Below are 10,535 nucleotides of genomic sequence, written 5' to 3'. Positions count from 1 at the left end.
TCTTCTTCGGTTGTCCACACTCAGAGAAAGTGTTCAACCTTCATCCAGTTCTTTGTTCTTGATTGGCATATCTGATTACAAGTTATTTTCTCAGTGATATAGTGATAAAGTAAATTCAAATTAACTCACATGTACAATTTATAGTGTTCTTCCTACCTCTCCTCTCCTTTGGCTATAGCTTTCCCATTGAGCAACTTGGTAGCTTCATAGTCATGAACAACAATTTATATGCAATATTAATTCAATAATTAATAAAAAACAGTGTAAGGCACCCTAAATCAATTTCATTTCTACTACATCTCTACATTTCATTTAGATTTGCCCATTCCATGTCCTGATTGTTCCTCAATTTATGCCTTACGGCGTTTCCTTTGCAACATTTGGTGCAAATGCTAGTTATTAAATTTTTAAATCTAAAACACCCTTCCATTATAGTGTTGCATAAAAACACTCTCTCAATGAAATAATATTAAGGAAATATCTAGAAACCTCTGTCATATGTGTACCGACAAACATGTCCCCAACTACGCAGCAATACCCTGAACATTTGAGCCATACAATATTCGAGCATAAATTGTTTAAAAAAACGACTTCCGTGTGACATCCTAGCACCGTTGATGAAATTATATAAATGAAATTGCGAGCATCTGCTGGCTCTGCTATTCTCCAATCAAATCGACGACTCTCTTTTTGGCCGACGCAAACTGAACGGATCCGCTGTAGATTTACAAATTTTTTAGAGATTGCTTGAGCTGGTCCCTTTTCCTCTGAAAATAGTCTATAAATTCTTCTGTTTCCTAAATTTTGGAGGATTTGTCATAATTTAAGGTTTTTGGAGAGGTAAATAAGATGGATTTTGAACTGAGGGCAGCGAAAGAGAAGTTGGAGCGCGAGCAGAAGGAAAGGAAGGAGAAGGCCAGAATTAAGATCGAACGAGAAAGAAAAGCACGGGAGGAAGCTCGGCGGCAGCAAGAGGCTCTTGATGCAGAACGACAGGCGCGAAGGATTGAAGCTATTCAAACCGCTTTAGCCGTAAGTGTTTAATTCTTCAGCCCTCCCATGCTTCGGAATTAACACCGCCAGGGTTTCGGGTGTCGTCGCGTTGAGAAAAATTTTGGGGGCGACATTTTACAATTTTTTTCTCTAAGCAATTTGTCAATTTTCAGTTTTGTTAAAAACAATTTGGATATTTTTATGCAAACATTCGTAGCTTATGATGTTTACCGAAAATCGTCTTTGGCGTATGGTTATTATCATCAAATTCCTTATTTTCTTCTGATCCAGGCATTTGTTTAGTTTACTTGACAAAGAAGGCTTGTTGCCGTTAGCATCTAATTCCCCTTTCCCTTAAAATCCAGTCAATTATCTAGCTTTTTTGACAAAAGAATGGCCGAGCGCCCATGATATTTTCATGTAATTCTCAGATAGAAAAACTAACTCATCTACCGAATGTTTTTTTTTTGTCCTGCAACTTTTAGGATATTTCGAAAATGGCTTTCATTCGTTTATCTGCAACTCTTTTGATTTCAGTATAGGATTGTGATACCCTTTTTTGGTAAAATTATGGATCACTCTCATATTGTTATGAGCAGATTTACTCTTTTTATCTCCCTAAATATGGCTGGAAACTTGATTTCCGGACAGTGGTCAGTTGCAGTCAAAACAAGGAAAGTATGCCTAAGATTTACGGTACACACGAATTTGTTTCTCTCTGTCGGTGTCCACAGTGAAAATTTTTAGAACGGATAATTTTCCTTAGTTGTTAGGTGGAAGAAGGCATCTCCTATTCTTGGGTCTGCTTTACAAAGAAAAATTGAAAGAGAGGGAATCAGACCAAAGAGCTGAATCTCATAAATAAGGTCCTACTAAATGTTATGAGCCTAACCTAGCAATCTGCTACCATAATGGAAATTTCAAATATCTGGATTAATTGGCCGTGAAAAGTAATAAATAAGCAGCACCAACAGCATTAAATCAGTAGTAACAGCAGTAATTTTCATCCTTAACGACAGAAGAATAAGCACTAATCATCAATTCCTTGACAACTTATTTTTAGAGAACCATAATAGAAAATTTTGAGTTCATGTTTTGGGCCAATTTGAGATTTTCTTTTTGTTAAAATTTGCAACTAGGGCCAAACTCCATGTGGGTCATCTTATTTATGGCTGCTGATATTTTTCTTGGATTCCTCTCGTCGAGATGTGTAGAATTGATCTAACGATCATCCGATTCCGACAAGTATTTATGGAGATATGAATTTATTTGTATTTACTTGACAAATTGTCAAAGTCGGCCAGCAGCTAAATGTGTGGCATACATGCTCATATAAATACAAGTGAGGTTGAGGCATTATTTCATCATCTCATCTCACTCATTCTTCTCTCTCTCCTTAGCATTGGGTTTACACAAGGAGCAACTCACACGTGGGAAGAAGGAGGACGCAGAAGGGCAAGGAAGGGAGACGCAGAAGCTGCAGGTCATCTCTTTGACCAGCGAGGACATTTCAGGGCTGCAGTTTTAGTGTGGCTGTTTCTCCTAGGCAGGCCGCAAATTCTGGCACACAAACCAAGGCATTCTGACCTCGGGTTTGACCAGCGTTGATTGCCCTAGTTTGTGGCAGCAAGTTGACTTTAGTTGACTGGGTTTTTTTGGACTGTTTATGGGCTGCCTTTTCTTGCCGTTGGAGGCCTAGATGACCAGGAAATTGACCAAGCATATTGAAGGTCAATTTCATCTTGTTTGACCAGATTTGACTTTGCTGGTTAGGGTTTGCTGCTGTTGTCATAAAATTACAGATTTATGTATTTGTACCAATTCTCTCTCTGCTGAACTATCGAAGATTATAGAAGAATTGATCAAAGGGTTTCCCCACATTGGGGTTTGTCCCTGGCTAGCCGCCACATCTGGTGTCTCTTGTCTTGACTTGTTTTCTGTTGATCTATTAATGTTCTATCTGCATCTTACTATATGTTAATGTGACTGCTAAACAGTGGCTAATAAGAAGAAATTGAAGTAAACTGCTCTAAGCATAGAACATACCATAAATTAACACTTTCAGCTGCTTCATTGTTTCTCGGAACTCCTCAAGGACATCACAAAGAGATGGCACTTGGATGTCTTCAACAGTCCAATTAATCAGTAAGGGAAGGTAATGTTCATAACTGTAGAGGGATTTAAATGGTGACATTCCAATGGATATGTTATAGGTTTTGCTGTTCCTGTTTTCTTCCAAATTCATCCAGTTTAGCCAAGAAGCTTGCTAGCCTGCAACATACTTTCTCAAATACCCCTCTAAGCATTTGTTAGTAATCTCTGTTTCTCCCATCTATCTGAGAATGCTAAGTGGTACTTTCCCCTGCAAAAGGATGTTTGAAGTTATAATGGATTTCCTCATTTGATTGGGAATTGGCAGTGTCTGCAATATTCAAACTCTTCAGAGTCTATGTTTTGTTTCTTTATCAAGTTTCACATGATTCAACAAATCATATCACGTTTGCTTCAAGTCACTTCCGAAGGAACTTGTTCCTTATGCTGGAATAGGTCTTAAAGAAGCCAGTGTGACCATAAACTGCTGGATAATGGTATTCGGCTAAGATTTTTTCTTTAAATTTGGAAGTAGGTACAAAATATTTACAAGTTTTTTGTAAAATATCACATCAGTGGGTGGTGTCTTTGTTCTCTTTCTTGCATCTTCTCCGTGTCTTGCAACATAGGAATAGCCCTTTCATTCTTGACATATTCAATCAATAGTTTTTCCTTCTACGGATTTTACTGCGTATATAGGGTGCAACTCCAATAGCTGGGATATGGAAATCACAACACCGTTTTTGCCTTTATGTTGAATTATAAATTCAAAACCTTGTAATTTGTTTACTCACTTCAACCGTTGCTTGCGCAGATCTCTTCGGTATAATAAATACTCACTTTTGTTGGTCTATTTGGAACCTTGGATAAATGAAGAGTTGCCTGAACAAATATTATTTGAACTTTTATACAGCATGTATTAGCCAACTTCTTTTCGTCATAGATGCATACTTATCAATATCAAAATAAATAAGTTGCTGGTTTTGCATAAGCACATCCTCTATGCTGGTGCCTGAAGCATTGTATTCCACTGTAAAGAGTAGTTAGAAATGTGGGCAAGTAACTGTTACCTTTTTCATGTGCTATAATGTAGCTTCTGCTGCTTCTGTCCATTAGGATTGATTCTTGTTTGACAGATCAGTAATAATAGAAGCTGCACAATCTGTGATATCCACTCAACTAGCTCACATTCTCTGGAGTGGATGAACCAAGACTAGCCTGAATCTTAGTTGGAACTTGGGACAGCTTTGATTCCATCCTTACTGATGATATGTTCTAGGTACAAAAGTTCACACATTGCAAATTCGCATTTTTATTCCTTTGTATATAGAAAGTTTGGCTGTTGGAGTACATTGGTTAATCTAGAACTCATTACCTGGAATTCCTAGTGGTGATGATGAGTTCAAAATTCCCTCACCCTGATGATACCCAAATGATAAATCAATCTTTATAATATTACCGAACCAAAAATTTATAGTGGTGATGGCAGCAGAGATGCAAAAGGGGACTTGCTTAGTACTATATGACCTCTATCCAGTAACTCTTGGATTACTTTTTGTATTTTATTCTTGAATAATTTAGTAGGTGCTGAAAAACATTTGAAACTTGTTTCGAATCCAATGATGTGTTCTTGCCCCCTATCTAGTAGCAGCCAATGCGAGAGGGCCAGAGACATTTGGAACTTGGTTTGAACTGAATAATGTGCTCTTGCACTCTACCCAGTGGTAGGTTCCCAGAAAACATCTGCATACACATAGATCAATTGTTTCACTTTCTTTTTTCTTGCCTGGTTCTGATTTTCACCTTCATATGTAGGTTCTTTATAGAATTACATTTGTAATATATATCATAATTCACCTTTAGTAAGTTGTTTCGTTATTTTGCAAGAAGAAATCAATTCATCTACACATGTTTGCAGCCCGGTAATTGGCAAAGCATTTTGACTCAGTCAAATTACATAAAGATAAATATAAATATAAAATTAAATTAAAAATAAATAAATAAAATTAATAATTTTAATTATTAATTATTAAACCAGCCTAGATCCCTCTCGGCGCTTGGTAAATCCGGAGTTACGATGGATATAGGCTGGTTGTAATCAGTGGCTTTCCTCTCTGAAGTGTTATGAACAGATCATCCAGATTTGTCTGAAATTTGCCCAATGCTTTCCACCATTAAGCCCCCGTGACTATATCAGCCCTTATAATGTTATGGCATAAATATTGGAATTCAATTCTCAGACATCCAACTGTAATTTCAACCGATTTGTTCATATCGTTTCAGTTTATCATGGTGTTATTCTCCACTGAGGCTTGCAACTTTTGCAATAGAAAACTCAGCCTCATGGAAGTCACCATCTTTAAGTCTATGGAGTTAAGATTGCAGCTGGAATAAATGAGATTCACCACAGTTCGTTCCTTGATTTTGATTTTTTGAAAATTTCACTCAAAAGTCTGGTATTGAATGACCCCCATCATCACAAGGAAGATGGTGTTGGGATTTCATGCTGTTCTTGGTCTGCCATATGGGCATTTTAGTCCACTTTCTCTGCCAACAACTCAATCATATGGATCCTTCCATGGGTCTTGTCGTTTTGAACAAACCTCCTTGCAGCTAAAACAAAGCCCTTTTGAGCGTAAATAAACAATGATAGAAAATCTCTACTCCTCTTAAAGCTGAAATAAGAGTGATTTTAGTTTAAGCAATACCTTTATATTTTTACTTCTTGTTGGAAGGATTTTGGAGAGTCTTACTCTAGGCCAGGCCTGATGACCACTGGGTAAGTTTTTGATTGTTAAATGTTGTTGAACCTCAAAGTCTTGATGTGTCCTTCTTTGAGTCCTTCAATATGCATGGTAATGACACCTTAAGGTGAAATATTTTCAACAAGTAGGCTAGCATTGCAGAATTCTCAAGTAAGAAGTCATGGTGTCTTGTTGCTTCATATTCTTGAGGGCCAAGAAGAAATTGTCCGGTATATACCTAAAAGTTATGATAAAAGGCAGTCATAAATTTATCCCAGGTGGTTATCTCCAGTTGGCCCCCCTTGTCCCATGCTTGTTCTATCATTTGCTGCTAATCAAAAGCTGGAACCTTGAGGTGTAGAATGGAAAACTGATTTGTTTGTAACCTGCCATAGGATTAATTGGAAAAACCAGGACAACTTGCCTATCCAAGCTTCTGGTTGTGTATCCTCATTGGCTACGTGAAAGTTGAGGATGGAAATTCTCTAAACTAATCTTTGCTTAATGTGGTTACCCTTTAAATTTTCAGTCACCTTGATTTAGATAATTGCTTGCTTGTTTGTTGAAGTGCTTCGGAAAAGGCCTCTGCTCATGGTCATGATGACCAACTGCTCTTCTCCTATTTTGAGAAGGATGATGATCTTCACCACTGTCATTTCTATGTTCCCTTCTCTCATTCCCCTTTTTGGGTACCTGAAGTTCCATCCCCACGTTGTTTCTGATGGGCTTGTGTTCCGAGAGTCTTACCATTACTTAACTATTTCGTTTTTATGTAGAATAGTCATAAGAATTGCTTTGGCAGTCTCGCTATGTATTTGCACTGGATTGTACTTGAGTCGCATTGACCTGCTTTTGTGGTTGTCCGTTGGACATCTTATGTCATTTCATCTTGGCTCGTCTCTTTCAAGGTATCTTTTTTTACCTATCCTTCTTCTATTTATATCATTTTTCATGTCTACTTGTCCATTGATACGACTGTTATGAGCACACCCCAACAATCTGATTTAATAGTGAAAGACAGAAATCTGGAAATGTGGAATTAATTGGGCATCGACATTGGTGAATTTAACAGTGGTAACAACAGTAAACCAGCTCTATTAACAAAGATTTCACCATAAGCTAGCAGCAGAAGAATAAGTGATAATCACCAGCAGTTTGACAACAATTTTTTTTTCGCGAGAGTCATAACAATGGAATTATAAAGTATTGTAATTATGATAGCAACTAAATACCATAGTTTTTTTTGCTGTTCCTAAGTTGTGTGAGTCCTGAGATGACTGCACGCATAACATTTGGCTTTAGAAACCGCAACCCAGTGGCATCCAAGCTATCTAAATTACCCAGGGATTGCACCCAACCTGGGCCACACCAGCCCTTAACATGGCTGGATTTTTGCACACGGTGTTTCAAACTGGTGACTTTCACATCATGGAGTGCCTTAACAGTACACCCCATCACTCTCTATTCTACACCCCATGGGCACAGCTAAATACCATAGTCGTAGTACGTAGAAGCTTAAATGTCATATAATCCAGTTAATCAATTAATATATGTTTATAACAGAAGATCTCTCTAAAAATTCCATTGGCGTTTCTCTTAGTGCTCTAAGGTAGACTGATGCCAATCTGTCAGGGTAGGTACATTTAAGAAGCACAAGAAGGTTGTCACAGGAAACAATGTCCTCGATGTGTATTGGTAGACAGATACTCTGAACCTGAGTGTGTGTTATAAAATGAGCCCAGTAGCTGCATGTTTAGTGGATAAATATATATTCTTTCTAACAAATTTAGACTTACCATCTGTTAGCTCATACAAATGTGACCACTGTTTTTGACATGTTCTTGTTAAAGTTTGAAAACTTTATTCTGATTCTCGAATTTCTAATTACCCTACTGATATGGATGTACGCTTTCAGGAAAGTCAGCAAGAAGAACAAGATCTGGTTGCTGGGAATGGAATCAGATTCAACACAACTCTTCATGCCATACGTTATCAAGGCTATGGGGATAAGATCAAATTGCCTCCATCCTCCTTTGACAAACTATCAACACAGGGAGCTTTAGATAAAGGTCCCATGTTTTTTGAACTATCTACAGTTGATCAGAAAGAAATGGAAGGCTTCATGGAACAGAAAACGACTCATACAGGAGTTCTGGAATTTACTGCAACGGAGGGCTTTGCTGAGATTCCTCCACAGGTTTGGCAAAATTTGTTTCCTGACAACAATCAGAGCCCCTTGATTAGGGTAAGGTATGTGAGACTGCAAAAAGGAACATATGCAAAATTGCAACCTGAGGTTCTGGGCTTTTCTGATATTCCCAATCATAGGGCTGTCCTGGAGACAACATTGCGTCAGCATGCTACGCTTTCAGAAGGGGATATGCTAATTGTCCACCATGGAGGGATTGATTATAGGCTGAGGGTTCTTGAGCTCAAGCCCAGTTCTAGCATTTCCGTGCTTGAGACTGACATAGAAGTTGATATAATTGAGCCTTCAGTGGTTGCAGGTACCATGTCACAGGGTATGTTAATTCCACTTGTGCTGGGAAAATTGGAAATGGGGATTGTAGAAGAGGGAAACTATAACTACTACAAATTCTCTATTGACAATAAAATTGCCAACGCAACTGCCAATAGGGAGATGAATATTCTAGTTAACTTGGTACTAGATAATGGCGATACACTTGGAGATGCTGACTTGTACATTTCTCGCCATCCACTTTTGTTTCCGACTCAGCACCAATACCAATGGTCCTCCCATGATATAGGCACAAAAATTGTATCCCTTACAGAGGGAGGGTTATCACTAGCTGCAGATACATACAGCGTTGGTATTTTCGGGTTTAAAGGAACAAGTAAATACAAAATTATTATTGAGTGTCAATCTGTTCAATTGGAAACCATGGGACAGAAACTTGGAAAAGCAAGTGCTATAGCGGGAAAGTCTGGTGCATCCTCCCAACCAGGTGCAGATTCTGAACAATGTCAAAATTGTAAACAATTTATACCTACCAGAACAATTGCTCTTCATGAAGCCTATTGCAGGAGACACAATGTAGTATGTCAACATAAAGGGTGTGGGGCTATACTCAGAAAAGACGAAGTTGGAAAACATGTTCATTGTTTGAAATGTGGTCGGCCATTTCAACAAGAAGAGATGGAGAAGCACATGAAAGTATTCCATGAACCTCTTCATTGCCGATGTGGTGAAGTACTAGAGAAGGAAGAAATGGTAAGACATAATTATGTGATATCTTCTGAGATTTTATTCATATTGTCAGTATTTTTAGCAGGGTGAGGCATAGGAAGATAGAAATGGCTGCCCGTGTAAACTGTAGCATCCCCTGATTTGATAAATTTGCCTTATGCATTGTATATTCTGAACCATGCATTGAATCTGATTAAATGTTCTTGTTTATTATGACAGGTGATTCATCAATCTTCTGTCTGCCCCTTGCGCATGATAAGTTGCCGCTTCTGCGGTGACATGGTTCAAGCCGGAAGTGCCGCTGATGATGCGCGTGATCGAATGCGTGGATTTTCCCAGCATGAAAGTCTTTGTGGCTGCAGGACGGCTCCATGCGATACCTGTGGTCGTGCTATCATGCTTAAAGAAATGGATCTTCATAGAGTTGCAGTACATGAAAAACAGGCATCTGAAAATGAGGATTTCACTGCTTCCAAATCTTATACGGTGCCGTATACTGAGGGTGTAGCACATCTTTCTGCACCTACGAAGTCACCCCAAACAAGCCAATTTGCTCAGGATGATACAGTTGAAAGTTCAGAGTGCCCCATCTGTTATCAGAAATTCAGCGGATCACATTCCGATAGGCAGTTGAATGCTCACTTAGACAAAGATCATTTCTCTACCAATATGGATGATGATAGTGTTTCTGCACAAAGCTCTTCAATGCCGGAGGAGCCATCGCCGGAGGAGCCATCGTTAAGAAGAATGCTAGTGTCTTGCCCCATATGTGGTATGAATGTGCATAGTGAGCGGGACTTAAGCCAACATATTGACATGGTGCATTAAGCCAGAATTAATAATTCTGGTGAATGTGATATTCACCTGTTCCCAGTTTTAGTTTATCTTGGTGCAAATTCTTATGACACAAACAGGAATCCGACTTCTAATTTTTAATGTTTCTTAGTCATCGATTACTGATGACAAAGATTGCCCCTTAATAGTTTGAGAGGAACTACGTACCTTAACAGTAATGAGAATGCAGCACCTAGATATTTGCTATTTGGATAGTGTCAACTAGGGTACCAATTACGTAGGTATCCTTCAATCATTTTTATTTGTCAATATTAATTTATGTAGGTCCTTAAAAAAATTCATTTATGCAGTATCCTTTGTTCAATAATTTTTATCTGTTGTTATTCATTTGTTTTCCTTAGTTTTGGGTGCCTATGTCCTCAGTTTAAGGTTAAATGCACTGTATCTCAGTTGAATTCGGTGCGTGTTAGTCTGGAGTGAAATACTAACCAATTTTTTATTTGTTGTTATTCATTTGTTTCCTTATTTTTGGGTGCCTGTGTCCTCAGTTTAAGGTTAAATGCACTGTATCTCAGTTGAATTCGGTGCGTGTTAGTCTGGAGTGAAATACTAGCCAATTAATTACGCTGAAAGAGCACGGTCTTTACGGAATCTTCTACGCCTGGCGAGAGAGTATAGAAATCTTCCACCTGTCCTGTGGTTTG

At 38.3% G+C, this 10,535-nt stretch overlaps 1 protein-coding gene across 1 annotated transcript; it reads left to right on the top strand.

Moving 5' to 3' along the window:
• The first annotated feature begins 512 nt into the window (after nucleotides 1-512).
• On the top strand, nucleotides 513-10,176 carry LOC149169028 (uncharacterized). Its single transcript, XM_089428524.1, has 3 exons — nucleotides 513-1,032; nucleotides 7,744-9,060; nucleotides 9,256-10,176. Exons 1-3 carry the CDS (start codon nucleotides 850-852, stop codon nucleotides 9,862-9,864), a joined length of 2,109 nt encoding a protein of 702 aa, XP_089284650.1. The 5' UTR covers nucleotides 513-849; the 3' UTR covers nucleotides 9,865-10,176.
• The last annotated feature ends 359 nt before the right edge of the window (nucleotides 10,177-10,535 follow it).

Source organism: Pinus tabuliformis, chromosome 4_2 (assembly GCF_031772625.1).
Source record: "Pinus tabuliformis cultivar Carrire ecotype Pingquan chromosome 4_2, CPIR1, whole genome shotgun sequence".
Classification (NCBI taxonomy): domain Eukaryota; kingdom Viridiplantae; phylum Streptophyta; class Pinopsida; order Pinales; family Pinaceae; genus Pinus; species Pinus tabuliformis.
The sequence above is the reverse complement of the archived record's forward strand: the minus strand, read 5'-3'. Positions and strand labels throughout refer to the sequence as shown.